Source organism: Amphiura filiformis, chromosome 19, assembly GCF_039555335.1.
Source record: "Amphiura filiformis chromosome 19, Afil_fr2py, whole genome shotgun sequence".
NCBI classification, from domain to species: Eukaryota; Metazoa; Echinodermata; class Ophiuroidea; order Amphilepidida; family Amphiuridae; genus Amphiura; species Amphiura filiformis.
Window position 1 is genome coordinate 27,098,544 of NC_092646.1, and position 25,189 is coordinate 27,123,732.

Below are 25,189 nucleotides of genomic sequence, written 5' to 3' on the forward strand. Positions count from 1 at the left end.
TAATTTTATATATTTTTTTCTCTCTCATTTTTGTAGGCGGAGAAGAGATCACAGTCATCGGCTATTGCATTTTCCAAAGTTGTGAGGGAATTACTCATGGTTCTTGCCAGACCTGCCAGACTCCTGGAGTGCTTGGTAAGCAACAGGAACCATATTCATAACATAGTTACGATTTCAACAACAAAAAATTGCAAGTCAGTTCTCTAAAAGATTCATACACACACCTGGGTGATTAGTTGATTCTCATAAACTGTTGAGGTATATACCGTAAAAACTCAATAGTTAGCATTTGTGCTTACTATCGAGCGCTTTTGAAACATGCAAACATGAAGAGCCTATCCACAAACGATTTAAGGGTTTTGAGCAAATCATTGATACACATAGTTATATACCAACAAGTAAACCTGCAAATGTGTGTCTCAACCCCATTAGCTCAGTTGGTAAAAGCACAGGACTTTAGTACAATTTTATGTTTTCAAAAATGCTTGATAGTAAGCACATATGCTAACTATCGAGTTTTTACGGTATGCAGTGTTTAAGAGACTCCAATGATTCTTACCAACGTTCTTTTAAAAGAAATCAAATTGATTTTTGTGCTCTGAAAATGAAAGGAAATTATCAAACCATCTGATTCTGTACGCAACCTTGGAGTTCTTTTTGATTCAACCATGTCTATGTCATCTCAAATATCTGCTGTCTCTCGCTCTTTAAATTATCATCTTCAGTAATATAGGGCGCATTAAGCTGTTATATTGATAACGATACTTGCAACCATGCTGTCCGCTCACTTGTTATTTCTCGAATTGATTATTGTAACTCTTTATTATATGGAACAACTGTAAAAACACACAAAAACTACAAAAGATACAAAACAGAGCTGCCAGACTTGTTTTCAAGGCAAACCGTATGGAACACACCACTCCTCTGCTGAAAGAGCTTCACTGGCTTCCAGTAAATGAGCGTATTACCTACAAACTACTCACATTAAACATAAAAGTAGACATGAAACAACACCACTGTACATACAAAATCTCCTAAAATCTCACACATTTTCTGATGGTATGTTCCTACGATCACATGCTGATGGCAGTCTGCTTGAATGTAAAAGAACTCACACAACATATGGGAATAATGCCTTCTGCAATTCTGTGCCAGCTCTCTGGAACAAATTACCTTTAAAACTTTGTACTTCACATAGTCTGGCCACTTTTAAATCTAACCTGAAAACCTATTTGTTTCCAAACTAAGTTTTTTATTTTTAATTAAGTTGTACATTAAGTGTAGCCTAAGATGTAGTGTAAGTTGTACTTTTAAGATCATTGTAAAGCGCTTTGTTCATACTTATGCTAAGGCGCTATATAAATTCCGTTTATTATTATTATTATTATTACCCCTGTGTAAAACCCATTAGTATGAATTAATAGATTTAAAAGTTCAGAACCCATATCTATATTGATGGCTTCCACTATTCATTGTACATAACATTATTTTGTTAAATGACATGATCGTGTGAAATTTCGGATTTAACTCTAGGTTATTAAAATATTACAAAGATTTTTTTCTTTTATGACATTTTACAGGAGTTTGACCCAGAAGAGTTTTACCAGATGTTGGAGATGGCTGAAGATCGAGTCAAGATTGGAGCAGGAATGACCACAGAATTACCCAAGTACATTATAAGCCAGCTAGGCCTAACCAAAGACCCATTAGGTATGCAATTTGTGTTGACATAGACAATTTGCCAATATAGTAAGGTTTTTTCCTCAAGTTTTTACAGGCTTGTGTTTTCAAGTAAATTCAACATTTAATAAAATCCTGATTTTCCACAACCCCAAATTTGCAAATGCATTTCTGACAAGTAAAAAAGTAAAGCAAAAAATCCTTTACAAAACAAATCACTAAATCCATTAAATACCATATGTTATTGTCCATATCTGAAATCACATCATTTTGCCCTAGGTCATGTCAGCTGGAGCTATTGGGCTATTCAGTTGAAATCCATACACCCCTATGGAAGGCATGATCTTAATCTCCCAGACAGGGGGTGTAGATTTCAAATGGGAGTCAACCATTCAGGTAACCCCATTTGAAATTCACACTCCCTGTGTGGAAGTGTAAGGTGATGTCTTCCATAGGGGGCGTATGGATTACAACTGGAATAGCCCATTGGGTCATATATTGTCTAGTTGCCAATTCATCTTGAACTCCCTTTGAACTCCCTTTGTATCTCTGCCACATCTTGAGGGTTTGGTGCAAGAAAAAGCCTATCTGCAATTGCTGCCCTATAGACAATTTGACCATTTAAGCATTCTATATTGTACACATATGACACCTGGCAGCTATTGCATATAGCAATAGTTCCCTCAATAAAATCACAAAAGTTTTCATTTTTGCAGCAATTTTGCACAATGATTTGTTGATTTTCCACCACTGAAATTCACATTGCCCCCTCCCCTAGAAAGAAAAAAATTCCTGGCACCGCTACTGGCTTGATCTATTGGTTACCCATTGTTTTGTTACCAGTCATTAATGTGACGTGATCAAGAGGAATAAATCTAATATCACTAATTAATATTGATTTAAACTGATTGGCAAAAGGTGCTCATATTCTTTTATATCTTACCGTTTTCAGCAACTCATCTATTACCTATATCTTGGTGACCAGAAGTTCAATTTCATGGAGTTTGTATCAAAACATAGCTTTATTGAAGGGCTAGTAATCGAAGTAAAAACATGCAATTGAATATTTTCGACATTACACTCATATCACTGGATCATGCGACACATTGGTATTAGCATACAAGTTGTGCATAATTATTTAACAAAACAGATCAGATCTGATTTGCCGTCCTTACCTTTAGTTGTTGAATTCTGCCTTCAATGAATATATGCAGCGAATTGAATTCCAGTCTTGTCTTATCTATTCTGCACATCTCACTTTAGATGTGAAGATGTTCTTGCTTTTCTGCCCATTTCTCTATCTTGCAAAGACTTTAGACCCAAAGAGTACCAACTTAATATTGCCCTGTGTGTAATGCTATGGTGAACCTCCCATATGGGTTTGTTGGACATGGAGGGTAAATAGTGTACCTTATGCATTTATCATACCTGCCTGCAACTCGACCTATTTAATAGCGATTATCCATATGTTTACTGAAACAAAAAGCATAAAAGAGAGCGATTTTACCATGTGTAAAGATCACCATTGCTGGTAGAATAATGACCACATATCTTGCCAGATATATACTTATATTTTACTGTTATGTTTTTTATCTTCAGATGTAGGATCTGATGTGATGTTTGCAGATGACATTGCTCCAGACTTAAAAATAGAATCGGATGAAGAAGTAAGTAATTGCAAGATTACCGTTTCTTTGCTTATTTTTTTCATGTGATAACCTATAGACGAGTACACAGATTTGCACCCATGTACAATAAAGTGAAATGCAACCGTATTGATTTACCAGCTTTAACCCACAAGATGGTGAAAGGCTGAGAGGCTCTGTTGCAATAAGTGATGATGGGTGGCTAAATTATAAAGATCAATGTCAGTCTGACTTGTAAATCTTCATATTGCTATTGGCTCAGCATAATATACAAACTATGAAGTCTTATCTTTGGGTAGTTGTAATAATTTGTTGTCACTGCCAATATTTATATAGTGACGAAAGAAGCTCTTCTATATGGCTAAGAAGAACTTTAGACAAGGTGTTTGACCAATGCACAAGGCAAAACAAAGACTTGGTAAAAATCACCCTCACTTGGGAGAGCATACACTCTTGCTATCCTTTTGCTCTCCGTAGAAGATAACACCTGACAAAGTCTTTAAAATATAAGTCATGCATGATTGACTTTAACATTCGTGCATGTTTTTGTTTGTTTGATACAGAAAACAGAAGAAGATGGCCGTTGCAGTATAAAAGAACCCAAAGAAGAAGATTTTGATAATATTAAAATAATTAGCAATGGTGCATATGGGTAAGCCTTTTGGTAGTGTTATGATATTAAAATAATTTGCAATGGTGCATATGGTTAAGTCTATTGGGTGTGTATTATTTTTGAATGGTTATGTATTTTGGGGTCTGTAGCGATGTCTAAAGGAACTAATTGGCATGAAATGGGAGTCTTATCAACTGATTTGGTGCAGTGAACTGGACTATATCTTTTAAAATCCACACTATCCCTGTAGAAGATTTTGGAAATATCTCCCACAGGGGAGTATGAATTTGAAAGGTTGAATCTTTCTCAGCAGGTGTATGAAAATAAAATGGATTTGCCTAATGTGTTCATTCCATTTGAAATTCCCTCCTGTGGAAGATATTTCACAGAGGTAGTGTGGATTTGAAATGAAATAGCCCATTTGGGGTTCTAATGAACTGATTCGTAACAAGGAACAAGGGCGTCTTAGGAGAATGATCTGGAAAAGCGATCTTAAACTGGATCATGTTGAACTGGTATATACATTACATACCACTAGAATGGTGAGGGGGTGGTTATGCACTTACAGCCAGAGAGGCATGATTCATGAACCAGGGTCTGGAAGACTGCAAACTACCTGTCAATAGTATATATTTGAGAGATCTAATAGAAAGTCTGAAATTCTTTGTAATTTGGGGATGAAGGTATTGGTTTACTGCACTTGCTTTCCTGTAAAGCAAAGAACAAAAATGAACATGAAATGTAGCCATCTAATCATGCTATGGAAGGTGTAGTTTCTGTAAAATAATTTTCATAGTTTTCATGGCTTTTCTTTGGGACTGCTGCTGTTATGGAGCACTGCTATGGTCTTCATAAGAGCATATCGTTTGGCTCGGATCAAATGCCAAGTATGTCACACTTTTTTCTAAATGTTGTGAAATCTAAACGAGGAAAAATCACCTTTTAATATTTGATTCTTAAACTTTTCCAGAGCTGTTTATCTTGTACGACATAAATTTACACAACAAAGATTTGCAATGAAGAAGATCTGGAAACAGAATCTTGTTCTTCGTAACCAAGTGGACCAAGTGTTTGCAGAGAGAGACATCCTGACCTTTGCAGAGAACCCATTTGTTGTTGGCATGTACTGTAGCTTTGAAACAAAGGTAGGTATATTGGACTGTTCCAGTTGAAATCTGTACACCCCCTATGGAAGACCTTAATCTTCCACACAGGGGGTGTAGATCTCAAATGGAGTCACCCTTCAGTGTCGTCTGCTCTATAATTGGGCTACTTCAGTTGAAATCCATACATTCCCTATGGAAGACATGACTTTAATTTCCCACACAGGGGGTGCAGATTTCAAATGGAATCACCCATTTAGGTAAACCCATTTGAAATTCACAGACCTTGTGAGGATGATTAAGGTCGTGTCTTCTGTATGGGGTATATGGATTTCAACTTGAATAACCCATTACATGCTTGCATCATGAAAAAAAATCACTTTTTCACAAAAAGATAAAACTTTATTCCTGCAAATAGAGCAGCATCACAATACTAATCATGGTGTGTCCGTCCGTCCGTCCCTCTGTCCGCTGGCCTATCGCGTGCGTGTGGCTCACTAACGCGTATGCAGCGGCGGCTCGGTAACACGTGCTGGCAGTGTGCTATTGCAGTGTGGTTAATCGTGCAGGTGCATCTCATTGGAGGCCTATTTTCCCCACATATGTCAATACGGCACACGTGCAGAAGCCATACAGCAGACCTATATTATCATAGTAGTTTAAAAGGTCAGGGCAGGTAGGCCTATATGGGTAACGGGTGTTGGGTAATTAGAGATAGTCCTGTCACGAGAACCACCCAACCCGAGAACCGTGAAATCTAGTTTCCTATAAGTTCATTATAAATGTCATTTTCTTCCAAATGTCAACATTCTCATTTTTCAGGAATGAGTTAATTGGATTCTCATTTTTTCCAGTCCTGTGTGTGTATCTTGTAATGATCTGGTGCTGGTTCTTAATGCTCTGCTGATCTTTTTGAATTTTTAAAAACAAAATTTGAAAAATTGTTTGTGCAGTCGACCACCGCTTTGAACGACATAAACTAGCAACTTAGTGATAATGTTGTGAAGACTTTTTTCATTTCTGCTCAAAAGATTAAAACACACTAAAACAAACTGAAAAACAATAGACGATTTGTATTCAGGCATGAGAATTTTCAGTTTAAAAACTGAATTCAGTTTTTTTTATAGTCAAAATTTCCGCAACTTTATTTAATTTCAGCCTGTTTTTGGTACTTTTTGCCCAATTTCACGCGCATTTTCAGTTTTTTCAGTTTTTTTTAGGAAAGTGCAGTCTCATGCCTGTGTATTGTGTACTACTTGTTGAGTGTGCCAAGGTTAATTATTGTCAAGGTTTCTCATGTATCTCAAGTACAAAGCAGCCTGCTGAAACTATTTAGAATGATGCTTATCTAAATTTCTTTTCATAATTTGAATATAAGTTGCAGTATCAACACTACTATTGGACAAAACCAAATTCCTTTTTATACCTAGACAACCCCAAAAGTGTGACATAGTTTTGATATAATGTAATTTTCTTCATTCTCTATTTTCATTCTAGAAACACCTGTGTTTAGTCATGGAGTATGTGGAAGGCGGGGATGTGGCGACCTTGTTGAAAAACATTGGATCCCTCCCAGACGAATTAGCCAGGTACGAGACATCGAGGTTCTCTCTCTGTGTAGGCTCTAAGCGTAGATGACAGATTTTAAACGTATTGCTGCATTTTAGACAGTTTTAGGTTAAAAAATGTGCAATTTATCGTTTGATGAAACAGGATTGAATCACTCCCATGGGAATTAGCTAGGTATTGTTGTATCACAAGTGAGATATCCAGGGGCCCTCTCTGTGTAGGCACAGAGGGGAGATGACAGATTTTAAACATTGTACAGCGTTTTAGGTAGCGTATTTACAGATTAAGATATAAAAATGTGCAATTTATGTTTGATGAAAAAGCATTGAATCACTTCCATGAGACATTAAGGGTCCCTCCCTGTGTAGGCAGTGATGGGAGATGGATGGTTTGATACATTGTGCAGAGGTTTAGGCTATATATTTGCAGATTAAGGTATAAAAAGTGTGATTTATCCTATTGTAAAAAGATGGATCCCAAGATAGGAGACAGGTAACATATGTGACCAAATCTGATCCACTCAGGCTAAAGTCAGGTTACTACCATTACTAACTTGCTCAGTACCTACACTTACTCATGTTGAATCCCCAGGTTTCTTGAATACTTGGTTGCAAAATTATGAACCTTTTTTATGTCCATTTTCTGATGTTTTATATTGTTTTGTTTTTTTTCTCCTCACTTTTTGCTTATATCTGAGTTAGAATTTAAGAAAAAGGACATGGAAAAGAAAGGCCACTCCCAACAAATCAAGCATACAATTTTGCTCTTCGTCCATGGGTCAAGAAATAAAAAATTGGTAATCCTTATTTTCATGCCCCGATACAAAGTCTATTTTATCTCAATCCTCATTCTATAGGCAGCAAGGTTGGATGAGAGATTTTAAATTTGAAAAATTGAACTTTTTACACAAATACAAAGACCTGAAAACTAGAACAATGACAAGTTGTGACTTTATATTGGATTCCCATGATAGAAACAATGGGAAGTGTTATAGAAGTCATTACTATTGTGCAGTCAGACAGTTTCAGTTTAGCATCAGTATACAGGACAAAGGTTTGAGATCAAGTTTGTCCAGAATTAGGTCATTATATAAAGCTGTTGCTAAGTAATTTCATTATTATAACATAACATAATAGGCATTTATTGAGCGCCCCACAAAGAACGGAGCGCTTTACAAAAGAATATATACAGCTACATGAAACTAATACAAACAATACAAAGCATAATATATGTCAAGACAATTGGATAAGAGCATGATAAAAACTACTTGAATAGGTATGTTTTCAGATTTGCTTTGAAAAGCTGGAGTGTACCAGCTTCCCTGATGTCACGAGGTAGGGTGTTCAATAACCGGGGTGCACATGATTCAAATGAATGATCACCGGTGCGTGTCTTGGTTTTTGGTGCAGATAGAAGTGTTTTGTCCTTTGACGAACGTGTGGCATAAGCAGATGTTGTAACCGAGATCAGTTCTTGAAGATATGATGGAGATTGTGAATGGAGGCATTTGAACACGTAGACCAGTAGTTTAAACTTGATACGTTCGCGAACTGGTAGCCAATGAAGGAGGCGTAGTAAAGGAGCACAGGGATGGTCTCGGCCAACAAGCATAATTAATCTGGCGGCCCTGTTCTGAAGGCGTTGCAAACGCAATAAGTCACCTTCATTGGCACCATAGAGCAAAGCATTACCATAGTCAATCCGGGAGAAAATGAGCGACTGAACAGCAAGTTTACAAGCATCTTGTGTTAAGTAACGGCGGATGCGTGACAAAGTCCGGAGATGATAGCTAACACATTTAATGATGGAAGAAATTTGGACTTTCATACTCAGCGGAGGGTCGAATACGATGCCAAGGTTCCGCAAAGACTTAGTAGGTGTTATTGTTACATTACCAAGAGTCAGAGTGATGTTATTGAGTCGGGCAGCAAACCCTGAAGAAACAGCAACAAAGAACTCGGTTTTAGCCTCGTTTAGCTGCAATTTGTTTAAAGTCATCCACTGCTTGATTTCAGACACGCAGGATTGTAGTTTCTTCAAGGCAAGTTGACACGCTCCGTCTACTCTCGGATCAAAGCTTATGTAAATCTGCGTGTCGTCAATCGGCGTAGATGTGAAAGCAGACACCGTTTGCACGAAGAAGTTCTCCAATCGGGTGAGTGTAGGCATTGTATCCCAACGGTCCCAATATGGATCCCTGTGGCACTCCAAATTCCATGATATGATTGTCAGAAAATGTACCAGATAGGCAAACTCTGCTTGAGCGATTCCTGAGATATGTATCAAACCAGTTCAAGGCGTTACCTTTGATATGAAAGGTCTCACGAAGTCTATTGATAAAAATGACATGGTCAAGCGTGTCAAACGCCGAAAGGTCGAGCATTACAAGAAGAACAGCATGTTGTTTGTCAATAGCAGACGCTATGTCACTTTTTACCCGGAGGAGAGCGGTTTCAGTTGAATGAGCTGGTTTATAAGCGGATTGAAACTTTTCAGAAAGATTGTTTCTGTTGATATGTTCATTTAAGCGAGTTGCCGCTGCCATTTCCATGATTTTTGCCACAGCTTTTATGTTCGACACTGGCGATAGTTCTGCAATGTATTTGCGTCCAATGTTGGTTTCTTTATTATTGGAGAAATAATCGCCTGTTTAAGGGAAGTCGGAAACACTCCAGCCGTAAAAGACACATTAATCATATTAGTCAGAACCGGAATGAAGAGAGTTGAGTTCTCCTTAAGAAGCCAAGTTGGTACTTGATCAAGAAGGCACGACTTATTTGACAGTTTTTTAATAAGATCAGCCACTTCGTCACAATTCATTGATCTCAGCTCCAAAAGGTCACAACTGTTAGCTTCCAAGGGGACATCAATCTCCTCATTGTGATTTATATAATAGTCAATACTTGTACTTAATCTGGAAGCATTGTCATTTGTTAAACTACTTCTACAGAAGTTGGCATTTACAGGATCCAAACTGTCCTCAACATTAGAGTCAAGGTTTTGCCTTATCTTCTTGATCTTATTTACAAAGAAAGTGGCAAACCTGTTTGATAGATCAGATACGGAATCACAAGTGGGGAGCACTTTGGAACTTGCATTTAGAAGAGAGTTAAGAATACTGAACTGATCTTTATTACACGCAGAAAACAACTTATCATGAAAGTATTCAGATTTTGCTTTGGTGATCAAATTATTAACAAGAACTTTTTGATCTACAAAAATCTCTTTATCAACAATGGACTTACTCTTGTTCCACTTATTCTCAAGACGCCTGCGGACACGCCTAGCTTCATGTATGGTTTCATTATACCACGGCATCCGCGGCCGAACAGTACGGAATTTAGTTGATAGAGGACAGTACTTGTCAATGGTGTTTTTCAGAGTAGTTTCAAAGTGCTCAACCATATCATTATGAAATATGATAATTCTATAAAAAAAAATTATAAAATAGATTTTTATAAACTTGAGTCTTATATATATGTCTGTGGTTAATGCAACGGATGAAGGTCCTGCCAAGGAATGTGAATGTGCTGTTCATATAATACTGCCCTTAGGCTATACAAGCAAGAGAATTGAAGACAATAAAGTAACATGTAAAATGTTAGCTGAAACCAAATCGGCATGAATCACCGCCAAGTCGTGCCCATGATTTAAATCTTGCGGTTTCCACCCTTTTGTTGTATTCATGCAGTGACAGATTTGTATGAAAGAATAACCTGAAACAAAGTCTTGTCTAAAGGAAGAGTATTATGGAAGTCTCTGGAAAGAAATAATAGCTGCCATTTATGCTCCTGGATCTAGTAGCATGCTCCTGGACCATGGCTGGATATCTAACCTCTTAGGGCAGCTGTTCATAAATATAGAACAGTTTGCAAATTGTGAGATTCTAGCCTACAATCATAAACATAAACAATCATGCTTCTAGACCATGATTATTTATCTAAACTCATAGGGCAGCTATCCATTATTTTAATTAGAAATATAGTTCAGTTTGAAAATTGTGAGATTCTAGCCTACAATCATGCTCCTAGACCATAACTATTGATCTAACCTTATAGGACAGAGCTGCTCATTATTTTAATTAGAAATATAATCATTCAGTTTGCAAACTGTGAGATTCTAGCCTACATGCATGCTCCTAGACCATATCTATCTGACATCATAAGGCAGCTATTCATAAATAAAATTACAAATTGTAGTTTTAGTTTGCAAATTGATACGCCAACTTGCTGTCTTTTCTATAACCTAACCTTATCTATGTTATACAATTAACAAAATCATGAAATTCTACACATACTCGAACCAGCAACATAAGTACTATAGATCTAATACACATTATACTCCTGAATATTTGAATCAAACCAATTACAGATTTCTAAAGAGTTTGAAATTTTCTCCAAGGTGTGGCTAGGCAGCTATAATTCCCATGTGTACATATATCTGTTGTGCCTTGCATGACAGTGTGTTCCCCCATGGGAGGCATTACATGGCTTTATCACCAAGTAAAATATAAGATATGCTGAGTTCACTGACCCACACTGTGAAGTGCATTGGGGAGTTTGACCCCACAGGTGTATCAAAATGGTTTAATGCTCTGCATGCTAGCCATAGGCTTCAACATAAAAAGTTCCAAGTTTTGACATATTTTCTCAAAATATCAAGAGCTATCTTAAGAACCAATACTAGGCTTGTTTGTACTCATTTTAATGTATATTTCGTGCTGGTTCCAAAAATGGTCAGGAAAATTAACAATTCTGAAATTTTTTTAATTAAAAATTGTCAAACTTGTCTTCTGCAGTCGGCACCCGCATGGAGAGAGTTAACATGTCAGTGACGGGATAATTTTTGTAGAATTCTGATTGATTTTTATGCATTTGTGGAAAATTTTACGAGCCAAAAAGTTGATATATGATGAATCAAAGAAAAATTAAGTATTGATTGATTATGACATACAGAGGATTAGTAATAGGCTATCGCTGAGGAATATAAAAGCTCTCTTTTGATTGGTTACTAAGATGATTATATCATCTAATTAACCAATCAGGGGTACTGTAAGAAAGGTAGTGGTGCCAATGGGGGTATGAAATCTACAAACCCCATGTGGAAGGTTTTGACATGTGACCAAATTCAACAGCTTGAACCAATATGGATCCAAACTATGTTCATCCAAAGAGGGGAAAATCCATGGCAACCTGACAGCCTTGAAAAGTTACATAGTAAAATATGTTAAATCTTTTGGAATTCCTAACAAATTTCACCTTTGTGGAGTCATATTCAGTTTGAAATTTTTAAGATAGGGGTTGAGCCAACCATAATGAAAGGATTGATAAAAATCTGGGCATTGGTTTTGTTGGAATGTTGCAGAAATGGTTGAATAAACCAAGATGGAAGAAATGGCAATCACTATCTTAGTTGCATGTATAATTGAAGACCGGATTAAAAAGACTAGTTTGCATCTGACGTCAGGGCAAAGGCGCGGCGTGATTGGTTGCTGACCTGCGCATTACAGCATTTTTGGTCTGGTTGACAGGACGTCATACGCAAACTGGTCTTTTTAATTCCGTCTATATTTTAAGTCATAGCCAAATCTTCTAAAGTATTCAGCTAGAATTCTACTTGATGCAGTATGGAACTTCATAATTTGGCACTCACTACTGTGATTTTTTCCATCATTTTTTGTTAGTACATTGGGCTATCTCCATCGAAATCAAAACATCCCTTATGGAAGATATGGCTTTAATCTCCCACACAGGAGGTGTATATTTTCAAATGGAATCAACCATATTCAGGTAATCCCAATTGATATTCACACTCCCTGGGTGGGAGATTAAGGTCATGTCTTCCATAGGGGATATATGGATTTCAACTGGAATAGCCCTTTATGTCAAGGCAAGTTACCTATTGTATGATTAATGGAGAAAAAAGTAGATATCAATTGTCACAAATTATTTGAAATTTTGAAGGTTAAAATCTAACAGGATCATTGAGCTTGGAAGTGATGATAAACTTTAAAGGGGAATGTCTTGATTTGATAGCTTGACATCCTTTACTTAGTGTTTTCATATGTGTGGAGTATATCCATGAATGTAGGTGTTGATGTATGATTAATCCAGACATAAAGTCACTTTTGTCGTAAATCTTTGGAAGTATTAAGAATTTGATCAGATGAGATCATTCAATTGGAAGTAGTGACTTTTAGAGCTGAGAGTATTCTTAAGTTTATAATTGGAAATTCTCTAGGTGATTTTATGCATGTGTAATGTATTATAAGAGGTTTGGTGCAGATGTATGATTAATAAAGTAAAAAGTAAAAATCAATTATAAACGATTATTTGTTTTTAATTCAAGGTTAGATCCAGTAATAACATTGAACCTACAGTAATTAAATTTTCAGCCTAAATTGTACGCAGCTGTCATATACAAGCTTTGAGTAAGACTAAAATACCTATGCCACAAACAGTTAACAAGTTTCAGGCAAGTTTCAAAAGCATTTTCAATACACAATTACAAAAGCAACAAAACAACCAAAGTTTCTTTGAAAAGTGCAAAACAACAACCAAAGTTTCAATAACATTTGAAAAGTGCAAAACATTGTGATTATATTGACAATACACATAGAATGTGGATGTCACATTGTTGAGTGTCTTGAGATATGCAAATCCACTTTCAAATCTGCCCAATTTTGCATAAAAATCTGTATGTTGGGATACAGCATGGCCAGCTCATTAGATGCCCTCTTTATGTGACACTTCCTTCCAGCATTTGAATTTAGCTTTACTTTATTTTGTTGTGAGAAAGAAGGTGGAGAAGCACTAGTTTTTTATTTTGTCTTTGAACACTTTGCTTTGAATTGTATGGTATAGTATTTTATTGTGTGTTTTAACAATAAGTGTTTGTTTTAATTCTATCTTTACCACAGGTTATATTTTGCGGAGGCAGTGTTAGCTGTTGAATACTTACATAGCTATGGCATAGTACACAGAGACATTAAACCAGACAAGTAAGTTGATAATCTGTTTGACCAACCAACTTTTTATGTTGCCCACTTTTTTTACCATATTCAGCCTTAGTAAGTAGCCCTGGGGGTGTTGAAGTGAAGAGGGTCAGTGTCTTAGCTAGACACCTATCTGACCGACTGTCATTTGGGACGGGGAGTTTACTCTTGGGATGGGACAAAGTAATGCCTCACAGATGCTGAATTATAATCAAAATCTGTTGTGAAAGTGTGTTAGATACAAAAAAGGTCACAACAATGCAAATTTCCTGGGACAAATACAATATACTTTTATTACTTTAATTTGTAAAAACACACCCTTTTGGCGCACCTGTATCATGCAATTATAATTATGAGTTGCAATGGCTGTAATTATTATGTTCTACATGTCCAATTTCTAGAATTGTGAACAGCAAACCTGTTTCGCTTTGACAATGTTCAGTTAACTTTCCTTACAAAGTTATAATGAACACCCTTTTCAGTATCTCAGCTACAAACTGAGCATATATACTGAGGGTTGCTGAGCAATTGTTCATCCTAATTTGACCTTTCAAGCACTAACTAGACATGTTTTTGCTGCTCACAATTCTAGAAATTGGACCTGTAGAACATAATAATTACAGCCATTGCAACTCAAAATTGCATGATACAGGTGCTCCAAAAGGGTGTGTTTTTACAAATGAAAGTAATAAAAGTACACAGGACTAATGGGTTATTCCAGTTGAGATCTATACACACCCTATGCTTAGAGTGAACTTGTAAATTTGCATTTTGTTTTTGAGGCTATTAAATGTAAATGGGTATTGTTTATTTTGGTTCCATTTAGCCAATAAAATAAACTACATTCAATGTAGTCTATGTCGGATGTTTATGACATTTACGAAGATAAAACGTAGCAAGAAGTACTGCAATGTGGTACATGTTTTAAAGCAAATTTATTAGAGCTGACAGTTAAAACTTACTTGCATGTCAAAAGCTGACAAGTTTATCTTAAAATCTTTTCCGATAGAATTCTTTTTCTGTGTTTACTCATAATGATTGAATGTGATACTGATACAAATATGTCTGATTTGTCTTCACAGTTTGTTGATCACATCAACTGGCCACATAAAGCTGACAGATTTTGGATTATCTAAGATGGGCATTATGAGCTGTAAGTTGCAATTTATTCCTAACTCACTTTCAGATGTGAACAAGTAAGATGAATGGTTTGTCATACAATAACAACTGTGTTTTATTTAATAATGTTGCCCTAGTTGTTGGTGTGAGGTTGTTGAAAATACAATCAAAATTGGTATTAGAGTTCCAGAGATATATTTAAACAGTCCAGTTAGCGCAATCGGAAAAGCATTAAAGGTTGTTCGGCTTATAATTGGCAAAAAAAATGAGACTCCTAACATTGTGTATTGATAGAATAGCATGCTACTTGCGTGACCGGTGTGCGTTTATGCGAATTTACGCGAGCCTAAGGTAGGACTTGCTCATTGACAAAAACTGAATGATGTTCACCAATTATAAGCCGAACAAACTTTATGACTCAGGTGAAATGGTGTGGCGATGGGATTTCGAGCCCTGGTGTTCAGTCCCTGTTCAGTCTTGTGAATAACTGAGGAACTAACTGCTTATTGTCTCACTTACCCATATGAGAACTCAGGGAACTAATCCTGGCTGTGATGGTTTATTCTAGATAATAGGCTGACTAGGGTATGCTCCTATAGAGATACATGTCCCTGAATGATGTTTTATGGTTTATACAGACTGTATCAAAATGATTGGTACCCATCAATTTTCATGTTTATTGAAAAGTTGCTGCCTGCAAATGCAACTTTGGATCATATCGATATTGCAAAAATTTAGAGTTGACATCCTTGAACAACATTCATCTACAAATTAGGTGAATCATATGTTGCATTTTGATGTGGTCGTCTTGTCTATAATCATTGAAAACTGATGGGTAGTTGGGTACCAATCATTTTGATACAGCCTGTATAGTGTGTGCTACAGTGGTCAGTGAATTCCTGTAAAGCAGTATACAGACTTTTTATTGTATGCATACAATATTGTATGTACAATATATACGTTATTTAATCTATTGCCATTCTATTTCCAGTAATGTTTAAGTTCTAACGAATGTTTGATGACGTAAAATCGATAATATATTTCTGCTAGATATTGTATGTAACATATTATCGATTTTTCGTCATCAAACATTCGTTAGAACTTAAACATTACTGGAAATAGAATGGCAATAGATTAAATAACGTACATATTGTACATGCAATATTGTACCTACAATACTCGGAGTCTGTATACGACTTAAAGAAGGCAGCTGAGGCCTGTGGGTTTATGCCTGTGCATAGCAAACTGTTAATCACTGTGCTTTTTAAAACTTTCACCTTGTTTCAAACAATGAAATTGAAAAAGGAATTGAAGAACTTCTTCTGGCTAGAACTCAAATCAATTATAGTGTCAAGCTTGATTGCATCACATACAACAAGTGATAAGACTACATCAAAGAGTTTTAAGCCTGGCCTGGTTAGATCAGATAGTGTCTCATAAAACACCCTCCTTTTAAATATATGACAGCTATTCATGCTGAATAGTAGTAAAGTTTCTGATGACGTAAATGCTATTGATCTGGTTTGGGTTCATGTACTGGTCAAAATCCCTCTTTACTGGGTCTGATGACACTGTTATCTGTGAAGTGTAGTACTTTGAAATGAGATTGGAATTTGTAATTGGTGAATGAATATTGCTGTTAGTCACATATCAATTAGGATGTTTGCCATACCCTAAAAAATAGTGGCACATTAAAAGTCAATGTTATGCTTCTGGAAGGACACTGCAAATATCTATGGTTCGGTGCTTGGTTGACATTACAGGTGCAAGTCTATGTTTGACATCGAAACAGTCTGTGTGCATGTACACAACACAAACCCACCCCTACACATTTTCACCGACAACCGTGGACCCGTATTATGTGTGTGTGGTTGTTCACTGACAACAGTGGACCCACACACATACATATCATAATCCAAATGTGGACTTCTGTGTTAAAATATGAAAGTTAATTGACTAACCATGGACCTGGTATTACACCTACAATAGAGGACCCTGCCCCATTGCTGTATAGCACTCTCTGTCGCTGTCTTACGACTGTGGACGTCCATGGTTCGCAATGTGTGGTTTTTCACTACAGGACTCAAAAAGTCCATGTTTGTAGGTGAAAACAAACACCTGCACACATTTACACATTTTAGCTTTTAAGGTAGCCAAGGTATGGAAATAATAAAATTATACAATGACAGAAAACGACCAATCCCTTTTTTTATTGTGACCAACATTCGTATGAATTACTAATTATAAATGACACTTTGGAGTGGTAAATATCAAAATGAATCGAGGGAATTGGTAATGAATGTTAGCAATTATCAATAAAAAGGAAATTAAATAAAGAAAATTTTGAGAAATTGCATGGCAAAGTTTGCAATTTTGAGATAAGTCATGCATTGAGTGTGAATTTGGCTGTCCCAGTTGAAATCCATGCACCCCCTATGGGTGACACAACCTTAATCTTCCACACAGGGTGTGTAGAAGTCAAATGGAGCCACCCATTCAGGTGATCCCCTTTTGAAATTCACACTCCTTGTGTGGAAGATTAAGGTCATGTCTTCCATAGGGGGTGCATGAATTTCAACTGGAATAGTCCATTTCAGAGTGATTGACAGCAGATTGATTTGGCATGTGTACAATTTACGAGAAATGTCAATCACAAATGACATGATTTATGTCAAATTTAATTTTTTTTATAAATATTACTGCTTTTTGTTTGTAGGCATTCTGTCTTGCGAAAAGTGTCAACCAATTTCTAAGTTAAAAGATATCAGCCTTTAGTAATCAATTTCAATGACAAAATTTGAGCTTTTGTTTCAAAATATGAATTGATTACATGGTGCCAACATGCTTTACAAAAGGACAGAAAGCACATAATTCTAATTTCAAATCCTGCCATGATGTGGAATTTTCTCCCTGCCCCATATCCCAGCTATCAGACCTAGGGCGAGCTTCAGCAAGGAGGTTGATGGCTATCTGGGTGCATGCCTGTTAGCAGTCTCAACAAGATTAAAGTTTCATGCAAAAAAAAAAAAAAAAAAAGTAAATACCTAGAGATACATGTATACCTTACCATAAAAAATTTGACTTATCAGATTGTGTCCCATTTTCATCACTCTAAAAATGATAAATGCTTAACCTTGAAGAAGATTTTCAAAAATAATGAGTTAAAATCATGTTTGGCATTAATACAACTATGCAAAACCAATGTCACCTTGTGCCCCGGGCTTGTGGCCGACTAGTCAACATGGGCTCTTCCAATTGAAATCTATATACCCTATGGAAGACATGACATCTCCCACACATTGGGTGTAGATTTCAAATGGAGCCACCAGTACAGGTAACCCTTTTTGAAATTCACACCCCTTGTGTGGATGCTTAAGGTCATGTCTTCTACAGGGGGTGTATGGATTTCAACTGGAATAGCCCCAAATCAATTACCCATTACACTATGGGTTAGTGACTAACACAGATCTCACCTAATACCTTCTCCTTGGATATTTCAAAGCTACCACCAAGAGACCAATTTCTCAATCCCGTTCATTTCCTGACGCAGGCGTAACTTCTGATGTACGACTTTGTTACGTGTCACCTGAATAAACATGTGTCATTGTAACTTAACATAATAACTTCATCTGTAATTGTAGAAATCAATGACACATTTGTGGATTTAAGAAGTCGTCGGGTCATAAATTATACATGACATTTTTACTGTTTTTCTTTTTTGATAAGTACTGGGGCTGTATGATCAGACTTGTGTCCCACCTGGTTTCATCCAGACCAGAGGAAAAATATATGTAAAATTTCAAAGGTCACGATAAGTTTCTTCACTGCTGAATTGGGCTAGCCGCGAGTTGAAATCCATACATCCCGTATGGAAGACATGACCTTAACTTTCTACACAGAGAGAATGAATTGAAATGGGGCTACCTGAATGGGGTTTTCCATTTGCGATCTACACCCCTGTGGGAGAGTAAGGTAATGTCTTCCATAGGGGGTGTATGGATTTCAACAGGAATAGTCCAATGCTGTGGCACAACCTTTAAATTTAACTTAGGCTTTAATAATAGGTCACAATAAAGCAATTTTATTGTTGTTGAGATTAGGTCAGAGTTCAGATAAGGATTGGGATGGCATCTCGATCTTACTCCTAACTTTGGAATTGGAGTTAAATTACCTTGGCTTTGGATACCCACTATGATCTGTGCTTGAAGAGCAAGTACCTTGTCAATCAAGGTGTAGGTCAGGCGGCAAGAGGCATGATGGTCAGAGAGAGCTTGCAAAACCGCTCGGCCATATGGCATTTTAAAAAAACTTGGTTAGTTTTGTGGGGTTCATTATCGAACCCCAATGGTTTTAGCTTGTATTTATGTTATCTATTAACATAGGCCTATTTGTTTGTGATGTTTCAAGCGTTTTAAAATTTCAAAATAATCCCATTCAATTGCACGGTTGACGATGGAAATTTACTGAATTTAGAGAATGCACGGCGCACACCACCTGGTGTAGGTCTTGGACTAATGAGAAGGAAAAGGTGACACATTAATAATGTGTCATAATGTAGTCAATCTTACACACAACATCCTGTCTTTGCATTCCATTATCCAAAAGAAACTTTTGTTCATAGTTGCGAAGGTTTATTTTACATTTCCTTTTAAAAGTACATCAGCAGTTGATAAGTTGATGAGAACCAGAAGGATATTTTATGGAGGAAGGTGTGGAAATGAAAATAAAATTATAGTTTTTTACATGAAACGTTTCATCGTTGTCAGGGTTTTCAAGGTCAGTTCCCCATTTCCTTTCAAAAAGTACATTATCCAGTTCAAATTGAAAGACACTTACAATGTTATGTAGGAGAGGAAGATGTGGAAATTAAAAGAAAATACCTTTGAAAGGCTTGCTTGGTGGTGTTGAAATGCCTGATATTTTTAGTTCTCCTTGTGGCTATACCTTTTTGAACCTTTTTATAGTCCTTTTAAATGTGAGAATAATATAGGCACAGGAACCTTTTTACACCATATTGCTATGTGTTTTTTTCTATAATATGTAGAGTGATTATTAACTCTCTCCATGCACATGTTGACTGCAGATGACAAGTTTCAAAATTTTTTGTAAAAATATAAAAATTTCAGATTTGTCAATTTTCATGACCATATTTGGAGATAGCATGAAAAATTCATTAAAATGAGTACAAACAAGCCTAGTATTGGTTCAGTGGTTCTGAAGATAGTTATTGATATTTTGAGAAAACATCTCAAAACTTGGGACTTTTTATGTTGAAGCCTATGGCTAGCATGCAGAGTCTTTTGGCATTATTCCCCAAAGGGTAGTTTCTCCAGTAAGTGAGCGCATCAAAGCGGTTGTTTATCCACACACACACACACATTTTGAATGTTTCTAAGTTTGTAAGCTTTTGTCATTTCATTAAGGGAGGTCTAATGAGCGTGAACCTGGTTTGGATGCAGAGGGAGTGTGCCTGTAACAGACACAGCCACCAGAAAAGGACCATCTCAGATCGCGCGCCAAATAAGTTTGCAGTCCAGAAATTTCATTTTTTTCTCAGCCTTGCAAAAAATAGGCAGAGGTGGGAATCGAACCCGGGACCTCGGTGTCGTAAAACCTACTGCGTTACCACTGAGCCAACTGACAATCAGCTATGAGAAGTTTGATAGTAATCCTTGATATTGCTGAATAGAATAAATCAATACTGATAGGTCTATTTATCTAATGTACGATGCTATTCAAATTGGCCTATAAACTAGGAATATAATGTGAAATGACTATCAATCGATCAATCAATCAAGTTGTCAAGTTATCAACAATCAATAATAAACCGACGTAGGCCTATCATGGAATATTACTAACTAGGCCTACTAACTAATATTCCAAATAAATAAAATAAATAAATAAGTCAGTAAATAAATAAATAGGCATAGGCCTAAATAAATAAATAAATACATAATGCAGAATGCAGTTAGTATTTTAGTTGCAAAATTCAAACATTCTATTCACACATTCTATTATAATTTTCTGCTATACACGCAAAGGACCTGTGCCTTTAATATGTCCGCGCCTAATCAATAATGAGTCTTTCACCATGCTCACACACCATGTTAAACTATTGTATCCCTGCAAGTATTATACTGACCAAGTCCTAACACCTCAATGAAATGGATGCTATAACGTACCCAATCAAGCGAACATATCAAGGTCATATCAGGGCGTTATACAAAGAATGGTCAAAGGTCAACGTTTCCAAAGAAGTATAATAATAGATGTAGACACAAGCTTTCGTGCGGGAAACATAAACACATAGTCGTCAGTCGTGTGGTTTTTATGAGATTTGATACGGCGCAGAAGTCTATTGGCTGTCCCAAAATCAGTACCAGACCCGGTTTCCAGACGGCATTGTGTGTGTTGTTACAAGGAATGCAAACTCATTTTATCAATGAGTGAACCACATAGAGGAATACGCCATCTATCGTGAGCCGATCTGCATTCTGTTGCCTGCAAAAGCCGGCGATCAGGTAAAAATTCTAAAAGCAAGCGTGACTAGATATTTGCGTTAATTTCATGATACGTGTAAAACGCATTGAAAACGCCAAATTGCAGTCATAAAATATATAATATTAGTAAATCACGAAATCGAATGTTAACGTAGGTATGTGGAAAAGAACTGCAATAACAATAACAAACTATGTGCCCAAAGAGTTGTCTTTGGCATGTCGCTTTTGAAATATGACCAAAAATATCAAATTTTGGAAAAACGCCCCAAAATTTAAAACAAACACGAACCTTCCAAAATAAATATATATTAGCACTTTCGTGGCCCAGTCACTACCTGCCGCTGTGATTTGGGGTAACTCATTGCTTCCCCTCTCCAGATACCGGAACTTCAAGGTCGCTCATACCCCAGCCCTTAAAGGTTTTCCATTCTAAAGATTTGCTTCTTCATAACCATTAAAAACTAGTCGAAAAAAGAAACAAAACCGAATGTTCGAAATGGGATTACCCCCAATAATTTTGGACTGTGTAATTTAAAATAGAAAGAATCTTACAAAATGTATCCTTTCATCCAAGAAGCAATTAAAATCAAATAATTATTTTCTACAACTTGTGACAAAAATTCAATAATTTTTTGACATTCAGTCAAGTTTTGATAAGAAGGCTTAAATTTCCATGAATGTCTTTCATAATTTGTCTTGTTCTAAAGGGCATAATTCCAAGCTGAAAAGCAATCCCATGTGGGTGACAAACCTTGCTCTAATAACAATGATGGAGCAGAAACGAAGAAGAATTATTACAAGGGGGGCTCTAGTTTTTCAACAAGTGCAGCAATCCTTTCCTTCCTGTGGGATGAAACATAGCATGATGGATTCAAGCAATGTTGTTCTTTCCAACTCAACCAATATGCCGCGGTATAAGCCATACAACAGTCCTTAAGCTGAACACGGTGCTTCTTTATACATAGTAGTCCGGAGTATAAGCGTTTGAAAAACAATGAGGAATGACTCTTAAAAGTTGCTCGTGTTTTGTTTTGTAGTGAAAGAGAAACTTGGCTTAGTAAATGTCAAATCCTAACCTGGAGACAAATTCTCAGACATTATTGACAAGTTTTAGGGGTGTATCATCATCCATGTACTGTGTGGTTATGTTGCCACAGACTTTTTCAAATGAACATCGGAAAGGTTAGGAAAATCAGGCTACGTGTACGGGGTGTGTGCATGTACGTTATACTACGCTCATGTAAATTCACATAAGCGCTTACCAGTGACATGCATTATGCAAAGCACAACCATGGCAACTAGCGTAAGTGTTGCGCCCAACAGTTGCATGATGACCCAGAATTATGAAGTTGGTCATAAACAAACAGTTGTCTTTGGAAAACATAAATTTGAAAAGGTCTGTTGTGTGAAACTGTACTGTAAACCCATGACCAGAGCCACTTGGCTGATGTGAATATTTATGACAGCTCTTGAGGTGCCACAGATTAACATGGATTTAAGATCATCATGTCCGTGTAGGTAACTGCATCTCTAGGTGGTCATAGTCTTGTGTGTTTACACAAGTGTAAAGCAGCTACGCAGTACAGGCAAGATAAATTACCATACTGTAAAAATTTGATAGTTAGCATATGTGCTTACTATCGAGCTCTTTTGAAAACATGAAATTGTACCCAAGTCTGGCACTTAGCCAACTGAGCTAATGGGGTTGAGATACACATTTGCAGGTTTACTTGTTCGTATATAACTGTGTGTGTATCAATGATTTACTCAAAACCCTTTGCACTTTTGTTTGCATGTTTTCAAAAGCACTTGATAGTAAGCACATATGCTAACTATCACATTTTTACAGTACTGTTATGAGAATTAGACTACTTGACCCTAAACGTAATAGTTATCGCAAAACCATTACATTTAATTGGACCTTAATCTTTCCAGTTTCTTTGGACAGTAACCCTTCAAAGATCTGCCACTACATGGACCAAAACTTGACAATGTTTTTCTTTTCTTTCTTTTAATCTTACAGTAACCACAAATTTATACGAGGGTTGTGTTGAGCGTGAATCCAAATTATTCCGCGACCAACAAGTGTGCGGCACTCCCCAGTACATCGCTCCAGAGGTGATCTTAAGACAAGGCTATGGAATGCCAGTTGATTGGTGGTCTATGGGAGTCGTCTTATATGAGTTCTTTGTTGGGTGTCCTCCGTTCTTTGGTGAAACACCGGAGGAGCTGTTTACACAGGCAATTAATGGTGAGTATTCAGAATATGCATGTATGGGCTCTATCCCCATCAGTTTCACTGTGAGGCAACATGGTCTCTTTGACAGTTGTATAGTCATTGACTTCCATTTAGTTCAGTTCAGATCAGTTCAGTTTCCAGCACAACCTTAAAAAGTTCCTGTCTTAATGAATGAGCATGTATGAGATCCTGCAGGGTGATTGTGAACTAGATTAGGGACGCACCATTACATATTATCGGGGATGGGGGGCTAGGGAGTTTTTTGAAAAAAAAAATTGTTTTACTGATGAGTAAAAAAAAATTGCCTCACTGATCAGTAAAAAAAAAAAATTTTGCCTCACTGATCAGCAAAAAAAAAATTGTCCTTACCCAGCTCTGTATAGAGGTATACATTAAAATTGAAAAAAGGCAACTTCGCTGCCGCTTCCGAAGACAGTGAAAAAACATTTTGCCACCTTCAGCGGGAAAAAAAATTCTGCCTGACCCTAACTCCCTAGCCCCTCTGATAATATCTAATGCTGCGTCCCTTAGCACATGAGCTGTCAACATGCAGTCAACTGTGGCAAAGATGCTTATGTGGGAAACATGGAAATATGGAAAGACAACAGGCCTTGATGTGCAGACAGATCATAATGCCTCCAGTTCTGCGGTTCCGCAGTGCAGAGCTTTAGGGGGAGAAGACAACCTTCCTCAATGAGATGTTCCAGTTGAAATTCATTCACCCCTATGGAAGACATGACCGTAAATCTTCCACACAGGGGGTGTAGATTTCAAATGGAGTCGCCCATTCAGGTAACCCCATTTTGAAATTCATACTCCCTGTGTGGAAGATTAAGGTCATATCTTCCATAGGGAGTATGAATTTCAACAGGAATAGCCCAGTACTACACAAATACTTGCTTGTATTCCTTACTATGCTAGCAGGTGTTTTCAATACAAACGTAACCACTTAGCCATTTTTTGTATCAAAGCCCTCGATTTGACATCATAATGATGTCAGTGTTATGGGGATATAGAACACCGGATACACAGATTATAATCGTGACTTAATATATCACTCGAGGCATTACAGTTGTACTTAATAAATCTTGTGCAAAAAATAAGTGTGAAAATGGTTAATTGAATTACGACTTGGTATGTCACTCAAAGAATTACATTTGCATTTGGCAAATCCATGGATGTAACATGATTTAGGTGTTTTGGCATGATCTGAAAGATACGCTGTCTTTGGTGGATTGATTATGAGAAAAATTAGGCGTGAAAATGATTGATTGAATTATGTCTTGTTATGTCATTCAAAGAATTACATATGTATTTGATAAATCCTGGGACGATTGGAGTTAGAATATGCTTTAGGTGTTAAGGAATCCGGTATGTTTTGAAAGATATGTTGTCTTGAGTGGATTGACATGGTAAATTGTTGCATGTTAATGGGAATGACATTGGGATATGGGTCAGTACATTGACAGGTTATGGACAAGGACATTGTTTGAATCAAAATATTAAGGATGGTGTTTGAATCACAGTGTCTTTTAGTTCACTCATAACACTAGGATCCACAACATGCTCATCTATCAAGGCACAGGTCTTTAACCCCAATACATTTATACATTCAGTGAATGACCTTTGAGAATTTGGGTACAAAAACTCATTCTCTGCACCTTGAGGTCAAATTTTCACTATGATTGTTTAGTTGAGGTTATTGAACTATGCCATTGGGATGAGG

At 36.8% G+C, this 25,189-nt stretch overlaps 1 protein-coding gene across 1 annotated transcript in view; it reads left to right on the forward strand.

Moving 5' to 3' along the window:
* The window catches only part of LOC140141121 (microtubule-associated serine/threonine-protein kinase 2-like), a 173,259-nt gene that overhangs the window by 132,976 nt on the left and 15,094 nt on the right, over positions 1-25,189 (forward strand). Inside the window, 9 exon segments of the mRNA XM_072162907.1 lie at positions 37-135; positions 1,581-1,710; positions 3,280-3,347; positions 3,890-3,978; positions 4,910-5,084; positions 6,540-6,631; positions 13,531-13,611; positions 14,688-14,758; positions 23,248-23,475. Coding sequence (XP_072019008.1) covers positions 37-135; positions 1,581-1,710; positions 3,280-3,347; positions 3,890-3,978; positions 4,910-5,084; positions 6,540-6,631; positions 13,531-13,611; positions 14,688-14,758; positions 23,248-23,475 — 1,033 coding nt within the window.